Below are 16,909 nucleotides of genomic sequence, written 5' to 3' on the forward strand. Positions count from 1 at the left end.
TATCATCTTTTATGACTCCAGCAGTCGAACTCAACTTGTGGTCCGCGATGTAAGGTCCCGAATAAGTTGTTTTCGTATGCTTTCAACGTTCAAGATCAAAGAGTATATTCAAATTCATCCTTCAGTTTGGTTCAATTTCTTATTTATTTTTATTATCAATGCAAAAACAATGCATGCCAAACATAGGTGAGGTCAAGAAAAAAGTAGAAGCGACAAAAAGCAAACTTTTGAATGTTATTTATAAAAATATAACCACTGACAATATTGGTCAACGTTTCAACTAATTAAAACTGGTCCGGCTTGCCACCCTCTTCTTAAATGAAACCTAAATGAAACTAAAGAAATCAGAGAAAAGTAGAAGACATTTATCACAAAAACTGTTTTTCAGTTCCTTTTAAGAATTGTTGCTGGTTCTTGTCTTCACCGTTGGAAACAAACTATAAATTGATAAAAAATAAATTTCTTGTTTTTCAGTTTTTGGATGGAAACTGATCGTTTATGTAACTGCGAAACAAGTAAAAGAGCTGGAAAGTTAAGGAAGCTACAGGCGAAATACTTCATGAACAAAAGCAGTTACTGTCTTCCTTACTATATCTTGGCCAAGGTTTACCCAGGTAACATACAGTATATAGTGCTGTACAACTACAAAAACTTGTTTTTTTATCAAGAAAATTCGTGTGATGTGATGAAGGTTTAACCCTCGTTTTACAGGCTCATGAAACAGCTAAATTAAGCTTTAATAAAACTTTCGTTATGTAAGATAATTATTTTCACAATTTAATCATAAATCGCTTGATGAGCAGTTTAGCAATCTAACAACTCGTAGTTTTAAAAGCAGCGAAGAATGTTGAGAACACTTCCACGACACGAGGCAAGGCATCAACTTTTGTCTATAGATAGCATGGGATTTGTTCTTGCACGATATTTGAATGCTTGAAGATAAATGATTGCTTGAAGATAAATGATTGCTTGAAGATAAATGAATGCTTGAAGATGGACAAAAAGATTGGTTTCTTAACCTATGGTCGACGTAATCTACAGATTCGCCTCAACCTGGATTTGACGATTTAAATTTCCATTTTGATAACTTAAAAATCATCAATGTTTAAAACTCAACCAGATACCACCAGTTTTATTTCAGAAAGAAACAATTTTGAGCAACACGCCTTTGATCTTCATCGCATCATAAGGCTTCAAGGAGTGATTCTCTTGCGACTGCACAACTACTGGCTTCCCAGGTATTTGGTTTCTCGCCGGAATGTTAGCAGAGACGAAAAGACATTCCTGCGAAAAGTAAGTCAAAGATGTTCTACTACTACTTTTCTAATTTAGTCCCTACTTGGAAGATAAACTGTGTAGCAAAAAATAAAGAGCCCAAAATGTAGATACTAAACTTATGTTCAGCAAACGTTTCGAAAACTATACTGTCTTCATCTTCAGTGCTATGAATGTAAGCAATCCCTGATGCCGTGTAGTTTTAAATTGAATTTCGGCTGACGTCACAAGAGCTAATCAACAAGCAACGAGTTCAGTATTACCACAGCGAACTCGATGCATCAGGCTAAAGCAGGTCGTTAACATCTACATTGTAAAGTGATTAGCTTGAATTGCAATAATCTGGTCAAGCCACCAAGAAGCCGAAACAAAACACAAAAGAAATCCTCCAAACTTAGTCTTCTTTTTTGGTTTTGTTGTGATTAGAACAACGTTAAGTAATCAAGACATTTCCTTTGAACTACGTTGTCAGATGGAAATATTGATTTCTATGGATCTTGAAGAAGATATGATGCAGAGTGCGTTTGATAAGTGTCCGTATGTTCGAAAAATCCGTGATCCTGAGGCCAGCATTAAAATGGCGGCAAAGAAAGCTCTAAACAATAAGGAATTCGTCGTGGTTGCGGATGACGACGAAGAGAATATTCTTGTAACGGAAGAACAAAAAGAGTAAGAAATCTTTGTGATGAAATTTGGTTTGTGATGATTTTTGTACTTGTCTATTGAACCCTTGTTGTTCCTCGCCAGTCTACGGGTCAAGATAACAGTCATAGTGATTTTTCTCGTATGCGCTTAGGAGAGGGCAAATAATATCACAGGTTTGTTTTGCATAATGCAACCCAGCTGCTGAATTTTCTTTTTAATTTGACTTAATCAGGCTAAAAAAGCAATTTCAGGCTAAACTCGAGACATTTTCCCTTATCACGAAGCTTTATTTTTAATCTGGTACTTTAATATTTTGTTAATCCAAAGAAACATATTCCATATACAAGCTGTGTGTAGCTTTTGAACCTCAAACCAACAATTCAAAATCTACGTATTTTCATCGGTGACGGTGAGTATGCTAATTTTGATGTGAGCAACAAAGTTTAGGCTACTGTAGATCTTAGATTTTCTCATTGATATTCCGGTACTTTATGTCTTGTCAGTATGATATGTTGTGTTACGTGGTAAACATAAGGCCGTTGAAAAGACAGTTTGAGACCGGTAGCAATGAGATCCTACGGCCATAAATTTAGACAATTTAAAGAAAAAACGTACTATATCTAACGAATACGAGGTGGTTTAAGTTCCCGGGCCCCGGGCCCTTATATCATCCCTGGTCCGGCTCCAAAAGTTCTTTCTGGACCCCTTGTCCATGCGACTGGTTAAACATATGAAGCGATGCAGGGAGATCTGGGATGACGAAGCAACAGGAGCAAAGAAAAAGGTTGATGAGGTAGCTGGAGCAGATCTTTTGGGATCCGAAGATGTTGCATTTATACACGATCATATTTTTGGAAGTGATCATCTAATGGAAAAGTAAATTTATTAAACAATTGGTTTTACAATGTTGTACATGTACAATGAGTAGGCTACCATGTAAATTTAGAGATACAACATTAATCCACACTAATTCACAAACATACGTGGATAAGAATGGATCACCATTAGATGCAGGAAGAGCACGCGAAATAAGAATTCACTAAGAAAATTATCAACTTGGTCTATAATATTGCATCTGTGTTTAAAGACATTGCGATTTATGAATTGTAAAAACAATAGAAACATTTTTTTTTGATGAGAGACTTCCTGTAGTTTACGGTATATAAACAGCTGAGTATAGTTCATTTAGTCAGTTTTTTTTTGTTTAAATTAGAGAAAAGAAGAGCAAAAAAGGAAGAACTAAGAAAAAAAAACATCATAAAGGAAATGAAGATGAATATGTGCTCTTTCCTGGCAAGACTATTGTTGTCAAAAAGAATGATTCTGCTACTTCTCAGTCAATTGCGTCTTCTAAAGCCGGTCGAAACAAAATGCCGCCTTCCAAGAAAAAGAAGAATCGCTGTAAGAAAGCTTTAAGTCAGATTCGTGAAAGTAAGAGCACTCAGATTCAAGAGCACGAAAACCTTATTTTGGAAGAAATTAACGTAGTGGAGAAAACTGCAGCAGCTAGATCGATGAAAAACGTAACATCTCATAGCAAAGAAAAACTTCCTCCTATCAGGCAAGATCAACCATTTGATCCGACTGCTCCTCGGAAGAGCAAAAGTGATACTTCTCATGTAGCAATGAAAAGGCAAATAGCAAAAAAATCTTGCTCCGCTATTATGGATACACCGAAAAACAAGGAAAAACGAAAGGTAATTAACTCACTACAGAAACGACTATTTAGAATTTACTATTCTATAAACTGCTCCAGCAGAATTGGATTTATTCAACTTTAACAGCTTCATTCAATTTTGGAAGACCAAAATAACGCATTTTGCAGGATGCAATAAGATATAAAGCATTCCAGATCGTTCATTGAAAAAATTTGATAAAAGCCAATAGAATAAACCAGTATTGTAGGTGTAGGACGTATAATGTCTGTTGGAAATGTAATTTAGCTTCTGATTTGTTATACTTACGGTACCTGTAAAAATATTGTGAAGCTTACTCTGTGCAATTAATAATACTGTAGACTGTAGAGTATTAAACCTATATTTGTTGTTTCACAAACTTTTCTGCAACATTTCTTCTCTATAAAGTTGGAATAATTTGTCATAGTTTTTTTTCTGCATTTATTTCATACACCCATTCTTTGACGAATCACTTGCCTGACAAAAGACTATGTTGCATTATACTGTAACTAGCTTCGCATTTTTCATTCTTGTGCAAATTCATATGATATAACATTGGATTCAAACAATTTTCTTACAGCTGTCCTTGCTTGACACCAAAATACAGTCTAAGAAAGGTTTACAACCGGAAGCTCACACTTCAACATCCGACGATTCCAGCTCAGGTAGTGTGGCCTTCATTATTTGTATGAAGTAACCTTATTTTACATTTCCTGTCACGTATCCACAAGATTGGTCAGGAAAGTTTTATCTAATATTGTTGGTCGGGATAATATAACTGCCGAAAGTGGGCTATGTGATAGCCGAAAAACTAAAATAAAACAGTCCAATTTTCCAATCCATTCTTCCCTTTTCACTGATGGCCTCATCGTAGCCGGCCACGATGGCCACATCGTGAATCTGGGGTGGTAAAAGGATAGACCCTCGGCCCCAAAGGCTCACAAGACGACGACGACTGATGGCCTTCTTCTTAGGTTTGTTTGCGCATGATGCTCTTGTGTTGGAATCGAAATATATCATTATGCTTCATTCACAAGCAAATGATACACACCAAAAGTTATTTGTAGGCTATTGTGCATCTTCTTGTGAAAGGTGAAACGTTCCTTCAGGAAAGAATAATAATTATAGGATCACAAGTAACAGGTTGGCAAGCTACCTCACGAGCACTTGTGTTATCAAAGTATGATTGCGAATTGAAAAAGATGGCTAGCTGATCATGACAAAATCACTTGTTATATATTAAAAGAACTGATTTTTTTGTTTGAATAGCATGAAAAAGTTAATTTCCTTATTTCACTATGTTTTTGTTTTGTAGAATGCAGTAGCAGCACTGAAGAAGAGTCCACTGGAAGCTGGGAAAGTTTTTACACGGAGCGCACCCTTCTTCAGACCTCGGATAGCTCACAGTCAACTTCTCTTATTTCAAACCTAACCACAGAAACTGCGAGCACGTGGAAAGATAAGTTCGAGCGACGAGATGTCCGGGAAGAATACTTGAGATCAGTTGAACCAGACATGAAGTTGAGAGACATTCTCGCCTCAGACAAAATAGCCGGATATCCGTTTAGGGATTTTCTAACCAAAAACAGTGAACTAGTGAGCATTGAGGCTCATGGGAAACCCGGAAGGAATCACAAAGGTCATTCAAAAGTTCAACTCACTACAGTTTATGATATTTGGCGGGAAATAGAAACATTTCGAACGACATACTTTTCCATGCATTCTCACGAACTTCGTGAAAAGGTAAATGATCATATGATTGTTTGTTAATTGATTAAAGTGATTTCAGTCTACTTGAAAAACGAAATTATTTTGCCATTTGCATTTGGCATACGTCCACAAAAGTTGTAACAATTTGCTTAACATCAAAACAATGGGTGATGCAGTGACTTCTAAAAGCAAATGAGACGCCAATGTGTTGCCAGATGTTCTTTAAATATGAAGTTTTTGGTCCGTTGAAGTTCAAATGTTTTTTTTTCAAAATTTCTCAATTTTCAAAAGCACCCCACGGAGATGCTTGGACCTTGTTGATCAGCAATATGTAGACATCATCCCAGGGGTGACGTTGGATCAGATGCTATTTTTAGCTACGTAGGCTGATTTAAAACTGAACTACGGCTTGCCGGTTAGATTATCCCAAAATTTAAAAAAATTCCCCTAATTAATTCATAGCGCCTTGATAATTATAATTGTTCATCAACTAGACATAAGCCTTGATATGGCATGACGTTAACTGTGCAATGGTGTTTGATATAATTTGTGCTACCAAGCTTGAACAACTTACAACACAAGAAATTAGAGTTCAAGGATTGCGCCACGCACTTCACATACTTATCTTGGATGTGAATTTAGGGTGTCGAAAAACTTTCTTAACTTTAAGCAGTTTGAAAATACTTTTCAGATTGTACGTGTTTTGAATAGTCTAAATTTGCAAGCATCATTGCTTCCGAAGAGTTCATGAAAAATCGCTTTGGCTTGAATTTTATGCAGATTTTACACAAGTTTTGGAAGTTTAAACCAGCAAAAATGATTAATTAGGCTACCTACTTTTGAGCTCAGTTTAAAAAATCTGGTAGGCCCATTCGATAGCACTGTTGAAATGCAATGTACAATCGTAGCATTGTTCTCAAATCGTAAAAAGCATATGAAAACACTGTCGTTTAAGGTTATATGGCAGTACTTCGGAACGTAGGCTACTCCTTTCACAACCGAAGGTTTTTGCATCCCGTGCTTCTGCAAATACATAAAATAGCTTTTCAACGACAGAGTATTGAATTTGTTTATTTTACTGAAATCACAAACACCACGGAAGACACGTAGCCTACAAGACACAAATAAGGAAACTGTTAAAATACAAATTTTGTGTTCACAGTACAGTGCATTTTTGGATACATTTGCATCACAAAAGACTTCGCCTTTCTACAAGGCTTGCAAAGTGAAGATAATTAATGACCAGCCGTTTCCAAATCAGTTGAATATGCTGCAAAGCAAACTGGAAGAAGTAAGATAGGCCTAACCTGCAATCTTCGTTGAAATCAATCTACACACGATTGTTAACTTTATGATCTAATGGTGAGAGCGTCATAATATGCTTAAGGTAGACACGAAGACTTCCTTGCATACCCAATTGCCGATCCAGTCACTTTAAGTTATCAACCACTAAGTACAGTAGGCTACGCTTTGAATACATGTTTAAAAAACCCAGTGGTATGTTTGGAAGTACGTTAGATGTACGTTGTATAACGTCAGAAATAATAAATTTGTAAATAAATGATTCGCGTACCAACCAGTGCATTGATTGCATCACTTCAGCCTTTCTTTCTACCGGTTAGCGGGATCTACTTGATTTCGAGGCCTTCAACGACCGTTGCTTCAAAGTTATGATTTGTTTCAGTTGTTAGAAGCGCAATGGACAAAGTTTGCAATTGATGAACAGACCACATTTCGTTACACTGTGGTAAGATTTTGTTTTTGAATAACATCTTCACTGAAAATAGTTGTAGCATTATAGCTTATCAACTGTCGTGATATTATTTACAAGCTATTTAGGTTTAGAATGGAAAACTTTTTTATGGAAAATAATTAGTCTAATTAAAAAAAACTCATTCAGTTTTAGCGTTAAAGTTTAAAGTTGAGTTTTATTGTGGAAAATTTTCTCATCATTGAGTTTACTTTCTGCATTTTGGTCTCACTATCAACTTTTTCTGTGAAATATAACTCAAGGGAAAAGTTTATGCAACGCGCAGTTCGAAAAATGAAACCGTTTGAGCTTTTCAGGTAACAACAGATAAAGCCACGTTCAAACCAAGATACTCTTTCCCAAACTCCCTTACCGAAATTCGAGCGAATCCAGTTTTACAAAAGCCTCTATTGACTCACCCCCCTCAATACGTCTACGATGAGGTATAAGTTACTAAAATTGTTTTGTTTTGATCAATAACTATTTGATTTAGTTTTTGCGCTTTTTTATTCGTTTAATGCAAGCTTAGCTTACTTTTTTGCTGAGATGCAAAAATCTTTAAAAAAATTTGTTTGACAAATAGATGTCCAGGTTGATGTGAGCAAGATAGGTTTTATCGCTCAAACACTGCTGAATGAAAACCATGCGCTTTTTTATTCATTTGAGATCAAAAAAATACTTCTTTAAAACACACTAACGTCATATAGCAAAAAAGGAAAATAAACAACAAAACTAAACAAAAGATCAAACTTATGTTGCAGTTTGAAGCTTTGGTGAAATCTGGCAACCTTGGCTCCTTGGGATCGGAAGGGATCGGTCACATGAGGTACAGGGTGTCCAGATCCCACAGGCTCTTCATGAATTCCATGGGATTAGACCTTAGCAAAGATGACAGGTTTGAAGAGTTTGTTGGAGATGAAAGCAGCGATGAAGAGGGCGGAATTCCTCCAGTCAAGCCAAAGGTTTACGTCAGACGTAAGTCCACAAGCGTTGACGTCATGCGTAAGCGCAGGGACGTCTACGTAAAAGTTACATTGTGTATAAGTTGTAGGCTACGTAAGATTTTGGATAAGATTCTGCATTAGATTTTGTCGAAAAACTGCAAGGAGAAGTACCACCGTCCACCATACGCAACACAATTCAATGACTTATGTGCACTGTTTTACGAAACGCAAATGCGACTAAACAACTCATGTTTCCAAAAGTTTTGATAAAGCACAAACAAGGTTTCTTCTGTCTAGTTCCAGTTCTGGACCCCAAAGAAGTTGCCAAACGCAGCGCCGTTGAATATCCTCGTCGTGGAATAGACTACAAGCAGTGTGTGTAAGTCATTCTTCTAAATGTTCCACCACTTTGTTTATTTCAATTTTTTGAACAGTTATTTATATATTATTTTCTGTCCAATTTTAGGGTTTTGCGAATGCGAACACAACAGAGACTTGAAGGGCAGCCGTTGTACATGCGTCCTGTAAAGAAGCATGGAGTCGTTCTTGTGAGACCGGAGCAGAAACCAAAGTAATCACCAGTAAAAACAGAAAAAAGGCTTGTGTTTTTTTTAAAGCTACAACATTAACCTTGGTTCGTAGAGGAGTTTTAACTTAAAAGTATCATGAATTGCTACGGTATATTTTTGCTTTTTCTTAATCCTCCGTGAAACTATGTGAAATCTATTATGCGGCCTAGACATTGCAAGCCTGCAATCTTCATGGTAAGCGTCTAGGTTCTGGGATCATTGTTGTAGATAACAACCCGCAATGCTTTCTCATGAGGTTGTGTTCTCAGCTAGGAAGAACCTCCCACCGTACGCTATCATCATTTAGATATGATAGAATTGATAGTAAAAGGAAGGGAAGAAGAGGATTTAAGTGTATTTTCGTTTAGTTTTGAATCTTTATCCTCGGACTGACGAAGCCTTGATGGGTTATTCCTGGTAGTTTCGCATACTTGTAGAACCTTTTGACGCAGGGACGGTTACCGAGATTGACAGAGTGAAGTTTTCCTATTGTTGAAATGGTGTTGCCGGGTAATTATTCCATCCATTAGGTGCCGCTGAATAGAGAGCAGTCCTTAGAATACGTTGCTCAAGCGCACACCCCGAGAGTCGAGCCAGCGCCGCTTGACCTTGAAGTTTCTTAATTCATGAAGTCACGCACTAACCAACTGAGTTAGAGGCGGACAGAGGCATGATCTTTGCCGAGACATGGTGTGGTGCCGCGTCGAACTCATGTCCCTTAGAAAGTCGCACAGACGTCCTCACCACTCGGCCACGCTACAAGACAAATACTTGTCGAACAATAGATGGTGATTCAAACAAACATTGCAAATCGCAACTCTCAATTGTTAAAGTTTAAAATAGAATATGTCACTTTCACTTTAATAACATGCCAAAATTATGGTTGCAACGGATTCGTAGATTATTGTTGCCCTTCGCTGCTTCATATTGTTTGTTGTGTTGCATCTACCACCGCAGTGTAGGCTACTGTATGATGACGCAAAACATGATTATTATTCAATAGATTGAGCTTCACTTTTAACAGCATGATCGTTGCTTACTTCATAACATTGTAAATATTGACGACCTGTTTTAGCCTAATGCTGCGAGTTTGCTGTGGTAATATTAGCGAATTCGTCATAGCACATGACCAGGGAACAGTGTTCCGAAAGCATGTGCATTGCGCAATTTGCTATTAGTACCACAGTGAACTCGCAGCATCAGATAAAACAGGTCGTTAATATCTACATTATAATTGGAATGGGTTTACTTGATGGTTTCTGAACTGCTATCTCATGCCAGGACATCAAAGTAAAAAATTAAGTTGTCTCAATCCTTTGTAAGAGGTTTCACCAATTTAAAATAATCGTTTATTTGGTTACAAAGATGTTTGGATGATGTTTTGCGTGATCCTCTTCACTACGAGTTCTTTAAGCGCTACATGAAGATGCACAACTCCGAAGCTCCTTTGCTATTTTGGAAGAGCGTTGAACTTCTCAAGAGAACAGACAATCCGATGGCCAGACAAAAAAAAGCTCAACAGATCTTGAAAAAGTTCTTCAGCCGAGTAGCTGGAGGAGGTAAGTTGTGGTTCTAATAACCTACACTTGTAAGATGCATAGCTGGCTTGTCAGCTATACAGTAGGGTGCGGTGAAAAATTAAAATTTTAGAATTTCAACAAAAAGTATGTCTTAAATGGTGGCCCTACACCTAAAAACATGTCTGATGGTGTTTTGGAGTTGTTGCACCCCTAACTGTCCGTGCAACTTTGGAAAGTTGTATGCGTGGGGGCCAAAATCATAAAAAATAGCATAACTCATGATCCATGCGTCGTAGAAAATTAATTTTTGGCTCTATGGAATCAGAAACACCATGTTTTTATTTGTTTTAAGAGAACTTTTAACTCTAAGAGCAATAGAATTTAAGTTACGTGTAAAAATCGAATTTTAGGCCCAAGAGAACGAGAAAAGTTCAGAACAGAAGTCAGAGTAAACGAAGAGAACTTTTTTCAGCTGGTTGATGCGATTTATTTTGATGGCAGAAAGGATTTAACTCTAACCTTGGTAAAAGAACAAACAGGAAAAACTTCAATGTCTACACAATTGGAAGAACACTACATTGTTGTTGTGGGTGAGCCAGAGGACTTAGTTTATTTGACACACTTTACAACAAGCAATAGTAAAGGAGAAACACTTGCTGAAAAATTTGTATAATGTCTTGTCAGGAACTGATCTGGAGCATAAACTGAAAATTATTGGTTCTGATGGAACTGCTGTGAACACTGGCAATATCAATGGTTGTATTGTAAACCTGGAGAGACACCTTCAACGCCCATTGCAATGGGTAATTTGTTTACTTCATTGCAATGAACTGCCATTACAATTTTTTCCTTACTAGATGGTTGCACAAAAAGTCCTGACAGCTTTTCAGGTGCAATTGGAAAAGAAATTGGCGGTTCAGTTTCCGAATGGCTTATTGCAGAGTTTCAGCCACTTCCATATTCCACTTTCCCGACTTTACCAAATGACATTACTGATGATCTAAGTTCAGACCAATTCTACGCTTATAGAATTTGTTGGTGCATCATTTTAGGAGAAGTGGATGAGGATTTGAGATTTATGGAAGTAGAACCTATCGTGCACTCTCGGTGGTTAACTCTTGGATGTAGAAGATCCAAGAACCTTAAAGTTTTGGCTGAATTTTGTTTGAAAGTATATTTTTCTTCTTGGTTTGACATCAAACTGAATAACAAGATTTCTGATGACAGCAAGAATTTCTTCAGAATGTTGACGACGACGAGCGTGTTATCAAATTTTAAAATCAGCAAGTAAAAGATGAGGCCTTGAAAACTCTTCAAAGAAATGCTTATTTTGGCCACCACGAAAACACCTTGCTTGCAATGTTGTGTGAAGAGGATGATGATATTCGAAGATTGGGTGTAAATAAAATAAGAGCATTACGAGATGGCTCTACTTCTGGATGGCATCGAGAAGAAAAAGATGTAATTGTTGAAGATGTTAGTAATTCCAACCAAGCAATTCGAAAATTTGTTTTACCAAAACTTAATGTCAAGGCAAAGTCATATCATGAACTTACTGATTTGGCACTCGAACGCATCACAGAGCCACCTGCTGTCAAGGACTTAAATGATGCTGATTTAAACGTGCTGTATGACAAACCGTTGAGTTTAAAACATCCCTGTCACAATCAAAGAGTAGAGAGACATGTCAAGCTTGTTACTGAAGCTGCTGGAGCAGTAGCTGGTTTTGAAAAACGAGATGGCATGATACGCCAGCGAATCAAATCAAGAAAACTTATGAAAAAGTTTCATACTAAGCATCAATTTACTGTCGACAAACTCTCTTAGAAAATAAATCTGACAACACATCGTATTGTGTTGACTGATGCACTGCTTATGATTGTGTAATGTATTGCTTATGATTAATGTCCCACACGTTGATTAGTCAAGTGACAACATTTAAAGAGCTTAGCTTAAGTACCGGTAATTAGCCCAAACTACAGAGTTTCTTGTCCCAAAGTTATTTGAGCGCATCATACACAATTTTGCATCATTGTTTTGTAGGCTACAGTACCAGTATACTATAAGCCAGTGCTCCATTATCGAAATTTGAAGTGTAAGCTCAACAGTCAAGCACTGACAAATGACAGAAATGAAAATTTTTCTTGTTTAAATTTTGTCATTGGTTTGTCTAAACTTGTTGTCAATTTTGTGACAGTTTTGCCCACAATATGTCTCAAATTTAGATATTTCAGCATAACTTAGATTCTATTGCTCTTAGAGTTGAAATTTCTCTTGGAACAAATAAAAACATGGTGTTTCTGATTCCATAGAGCCAAAAATTAACTTTCTACGACACATGGATCATGAGTTATGCTATTTTTTATGATTTTGGCCCCCCTGCATACAACTTTACAAAGTTGCACGGACAGTTAGGGGAGCAACAACTCCAAAACACCATCAGACATGTTTTTAGGTGTTGGGCCACCATTTAAGACATACTTTTTGTTGAAATTCTAAAATTTTAATTTTTCACCGCACCCTACTATACAGTATAGCCATGGTGAAACCCAGACAGCAAAATCAGTAATTTTTGCATTGATTCAAAATCTACAGACGTTAAATCAATGTAAAAATGACAGATTTTGCTTTTTGGGGAGCTATGTGGTTCGACGTTCGATAGGGCGATAGTTTGAGACCGCTCAAGAGCATGTGGTCGTACTTTGGCTAGGAACGAAGGCATGCCGTCGATTGCTGAGTGGAACTTCTTCGACTGTAGTCCTTGATTTCTCTCATGCTTATGAACAGTAGCCTACAATACACTGATCTAGGAGAAATGTTGAGGGCTATGGCCTGCTGAACTGAACGTTTGCAAGATAACACACTACAAATAATACGAGCGTGAATTTGCTAAAATCAGACCTTTGGACTGGCAGCTTGTTGAGCCAGAGGTCCGTTCAATGGACCAAGCAAATAACAACCGATTTTTTCTTTTGCTATATTTTAGCGAAACAATGTAAAAATCGCAACACGCCAATTTCGTTTTGCCTGTCTCTGTTGCGCAATCGGTTAGCGCGTTTGGCTGTTAACCGAAAGGTAGGTGGTTCAAGCCCACCCAGGGACGAAATAGAGATCTGTTTTATTCTCGACTTTATCTCAAAGCAATTAAAATTTTTGTTGAATATATGTTCAATTAACAGTCTCTGTGGCGCGATCGGTTAGCGCGTTCGGCTGTTAACCTAAAGGTTGGTGGGTCAAGCCCACCCAGGGACGAAATAGAGATCTATTTTATTCTCGACTTTATCTCAAAACAATTAAAATTTTTGTTGAGTGTTAGTTCAATTAACCGTCTCTGTAGCGCAATCGGTTAGCGCGTTCGGCTGTTAACCGAAAGGTTGGTGGTTCAAGCCCACCCAGGGACGAAATAGAGATCTATTTTATTCTCGACTTTATCTCAAAACAATTAAAATGTTTATTGAATATTTGTTCAATTAACCGTCTCTGTGGCGCAATCGGTTAGCGCGTTCGGCTGTTAATCAAAAGGTTGGTGGTTCAAGCCCACCCGGGGACGAAATAAAGATTTGTTTTATTCTCGACTTTATCTCAAAGCGATTAAAATTTTTGTTGAATATTAGTTCAATTAACCGTCTATGTGGCGCAATCGGTTAGCGCGTTCGGCTGTTAACCGAAAGGTTGGTGGGTCAAGCCCACCCAGCAGGGACGAAATAGAGATCTATTTTATTCTCGACTTTATATCAAAACAATTAAAATTTTTGTTGAATATTTGTTCAATTAACAGTCTCTGTGGCGCAATCGGTTAGCGCGTTCGGCTGTTAACCGAAAGGTTGGTGGTTCAAGCCCACTCAGGGACGAAATAGAGATCTATTTTATTCTCGACTTTTTCTCAAAACAATTAAAATGTTTATTGAATATTTGTTCAATTAACCGTCTCTGTGGCGCAATCGGTTAGCGCGTTCGGCTGTTAACCGAAAGGTTGGTGGTTCAAGCCCACCCAGCAGGGACGAAATAGAAATCTATTTTATTCTCGACTTTTTCTCAAAACAGTTAAAATGTTTATTGAATATTTGTTCAATTAACCGTCTCTGTGGCGCAATCGGTTAGCGCGTTCGGCTGTTAACCGAAAGGTTGGTGGTTCAAGCCCACTCAGGGACGAATTGGAAACTTTCTTTCTTTTCGTCTTTATATCAAAAGAATTAAAATTTTTGTTGAATAATTGTTCAGTTAACAGTCTCTGTGGCGCAATCGGTTAGCGCGTTCGGCTGTTAACCGAAAGGTTGGTGGTTCAAGCCCACCCAGGGACGAAATAGAGATCTGTTTTAATCTCGACTTTATCTCAAAACAATTAAAATGTTTGTTGAATATTTGTTCAATTAACAGTCTCTGTGGCGCAATCGGTTAGCGCGTTCGGCAGTTAAACGAAAGGTTGGTGATTCAAGCCCACCCAGGGACGAAATAGAGATCTGTTTTAATCTCGACTTTATCTCAAAACAATTAAAATTTTTGTTGAATATTTGTTCACTTAACTGTCTCTGTGGCGCAATCGGTTAGCGCGTTCGGCTGTTAACCGAAAGGTTGGTGGTTCAAGCCCACCCAGAGACGAATTGTAAATCTTCTTTCGTCTTTATATCAAAAGAATTAAAATTTTTGTTGAATAATTGTTCAGTTAACAGTCTCTGTGGCGCAATCGGTTAGCGCGTTCGGCTGTTAACCGAAAGGTTGGTGGTTCAAGCCCACCCATGGACGAAATGGAGATCAATTTTATTCTCGACTTTATCTCAAAACAATTAAAATTTTTGTTGAATGTATGTTCAATTAACTGTCTCTGTGGCGCAATCGGTTAGCGCGTTCGGCTGCTAACCTAAAGGTTGGTGGGTCAAGCCCACCCAGGGACGAAATAAAGATCTATTTTATTCTCGACTTTATCTCAAAACAATTAAAATTTTTGTTGAATATTTGTTCACTTAACTGTCTCTGTGGCGCAATCGGTTAGCGCGTTCGGCTGTTAACCGAAAGGTTGGTGGTTCAAGCCCACCCAGAGACGAATTGTAAATCTTCTTTCGTCTTTATATCAAAAGAATTAAAGTTTTTGTTGAATATTTGTTCACTTAACAGTCTCTGTGGCGCAATCGGTTAGCGCGTTCGGCTGTTAACCGAATGGTTGGTGGTTCAAGCCCACCCATGGACGAAATGGAGATCAATTTTATTCTCGACTTTATCTCAAAACAGTTAAAATTTTTGTTGATCGTATGTTCATTTAACTGTCTCTGTGGCGCAATCGGTTAGCGCGTTCGGCTGTTAACCAAAGGTTGGTGGTTCAAGCCCACCCAGCAGGGACGAAATAGAGATCTATCTTATTCTCGACTTTATCTCAAAAGAAGTAAAATTTATGTTGAATATTTGTTCAATTAACCGTCCCGGTGGCGCAATCGATTAGCGCGTTCGGCTGATAACCGAAAGGTTGGTGGTTCAAGCCCACCCAGGGACGAAATAGAGATCTATTTTATTCTCGACTTTATCTCAAAACAATCAATATGTTTATTGAATATTTCTTCAATTAACCGTCTCTGTGGCGCAATCAGTTAGCGCGTTCGGCTGTTAACCGAAAGGTTGGTGGTTCAAGCCCACCCAGGGACGAAATAAAGATTTGTTTTATTCTCGACTTTATCTCAAAGCGATTAAAATTTTTGTTGAATATTAGTTTAATTAACCGTCTCTGTGGCGCGATCGGTTAGCGCGTTCGGCTGTTAATCGAAAGGTTGGTGGTTCAAGCCCACCCAGGGACGAAATAAAGATTTGTTTTATTCTCGACTTTATCTCAAAACAATTAAAATTTTTGTTGAATATTTGTTCAATTAACTGTCTCTGTGGCGCAATCGGTTAGCGCGTTCGGCTGTTAACCGAAAGGTTGGTGGTTCAAGCCCACCCAGGGACGAAATAGAGATCTATTTTATTCTTGACTTTATCTCAAAACAATCAAAATGTTTATTGAATATTTGTTCAATTAACAGTCTCTGTGGCGCGTTCGGCTGTTAACCGAAAGGTTGGTGGTTCAAGCCCACCCAGGAACGAAATAGAGATCTATTTTATTCTCGACTTTATCTCAAAACAATTACAATTTTTGTTGAATATTTGTTCAATTAACTGTCTCTGTGGCGCAATCGGTTAGCGCGTTCGGCTGTCAACCGAAAGGTTGGTGGTTCAAGCCCACCCAGGAACGAAATGAAGATTTGTTTTATTCTCGACTTTATCTCAAAGCGATTAAAATTTTTGTTGAATATTTGTTCAAATTACTGTTTCTGTGGCGCAATCGGTTAGCGCGTTCGGCTGTTAACCGAAAGGTTGGTGGTTCAAGCCCACTCAGGGACGAATAGGAAACTTCTTTCTTTTCGTCTTTATATCAAAAGAATTAAATTTTTTGTTGAATAATTGTTCAGTTACCAATTTCTGTGGCGCAATCGGTTAGCGCGTTCGGCTGTTAACCGAAAGGTTGGTGGTTCAAGCCCACTCAGGGACGAATTGGAAACTTTCTTTCTTTTCGTCTTTATATCAAAAGAATTAAAATTTTTGTTGAATAATTGTTCAGATAACCGTCTCTGTGGCGCAATCGGTTAGCGCGTTCGGCTGTTAACCGAAAGGTTGGTGATTCAAGCCCACCCAGGGACGAAATAGACGACTGTTTTAACCTCGACTTTATCTCAAAGCAATTAAAATTTTTGTTGAATATTTGTTCAAAGAACAGTCTCTGTGGCGCAATCGGTTAGCGCGTTCGGCTGTTAACCGAAAGGTTGGTGGTTCAAGCCCACCCAGGAACGAAATAGAG

The 16,909-nt window shown here is 37.9% G+C and overlaps 1 protein-coding gene and 5 non-coding genes across 6 annotated transcripts in view; all 6 read left to right on the forward strand.

Annotated features, from left to right (window-relative positions):
- Positions 1–16,909, forward strand: part of LOC145771563 (uncharacterized) — a 106,806-nt gene that overhangs the window by 18,130 nt on the left and 71,767 nt on the right. The window contains exons 5-18 of the mRNA XM_082583267.1: positions 475–614; positions 1,142–1,293; positions 1,748–1,944; positions 2,665–2,796; positions 3,134–3,617; positions 4,177–4,261; positions 4,912–5,339; positions 6,469–6,597; positions 6,991–7,053; positions 7,374–7,499; positions 7,818–8,031; positions 8,298–8,379; positions 8,467–8,571; positions 9,935–10,128. Of these exons, the coding sequence (XP_082439393.1) occupies positions 475–614; positions 1,142–1,293; positions 1,748–1,944; positions 2,665–2,796; positions 3,134–3,617; positions 4,177–4,261; positions 4,912–5,339; positions 6,469–6,597; positions 6,991–7,053; positions 7,374–7,499; positions 7,818–8,031; positions 8,298–8,379; positions 8,467–8,571; positions 9,935–10,128 (2,531 nt within the window). The remainder of the gene's footprint in view (positions 1–474; positions 615–1,141; positions 1,294–1,747; positions 1,945–2,664; positions 2,797–3,133; positions 3,618–4,176; positions 4,262–4,911; positions 5,340–6,468; positions 6,598–6,990; positions 7,054–7,373; positions 7,500–7,817; positions 8,032–8,297; positions 8,380–8,466; positions 8,572–9,934; positions 10,129–16,909) is intronic.
- Positions 14,615–14,688, forward strand: Trnan-guu (transfer RNA asparagine (anticodon GUU)). Its single transcript has one exon. It is a non-coding gene; the product is annotated as a tRNA-Asn (tRNA).
- Trnas-gcu (transfer RNA serine (anticodon GCU)) lies at positions 14,908–14,981 on the forward strand. Its single transcript has one exon. It is a non-coding gene; the product is annotated as a tRNA-Ser (tRNA).
- Trnan-guu (transfer RNA asparagine (anticodon GUU)) lies at positions 15,057–15,130 on the forward strand. Its single transcript has one exon. It is a non-coding gene; the product is annotated as a tRNA-Asn (tRNA).
- Trnai-gau (transfer RNA isoleucine (anticodon GAU)) lies at positions 15,501–15,574 on the forward strand. The gene has a single exon. It is a non-coding gene; the product is annotated as a tRNA-Ile (tRNA).
- On the forward strand, positions 16,233–16,306 carry Trnad-guc (transfer RNA aspartic acid (anticodon GUC)). The gene has a single exon. It is a non-coding gene; the product is annotated as a tRNA-Asp (tRNA).

Source organism: Aplidium turbinatum, chromosome 6 (assembly GCF_918807975.1).
Source record: "Aplidium turbinatum chromosome 6, kaAplTurb1.1, whole genome shotgun sequence".
Classification (NCBI taxonomy): domain Eukaryota; kingdom Metazoa; phylum Chordata; class Ascidiacea; order Aplousobranchia; family Polyclinidae; genus Aplidium; species Aplidium turbinatum.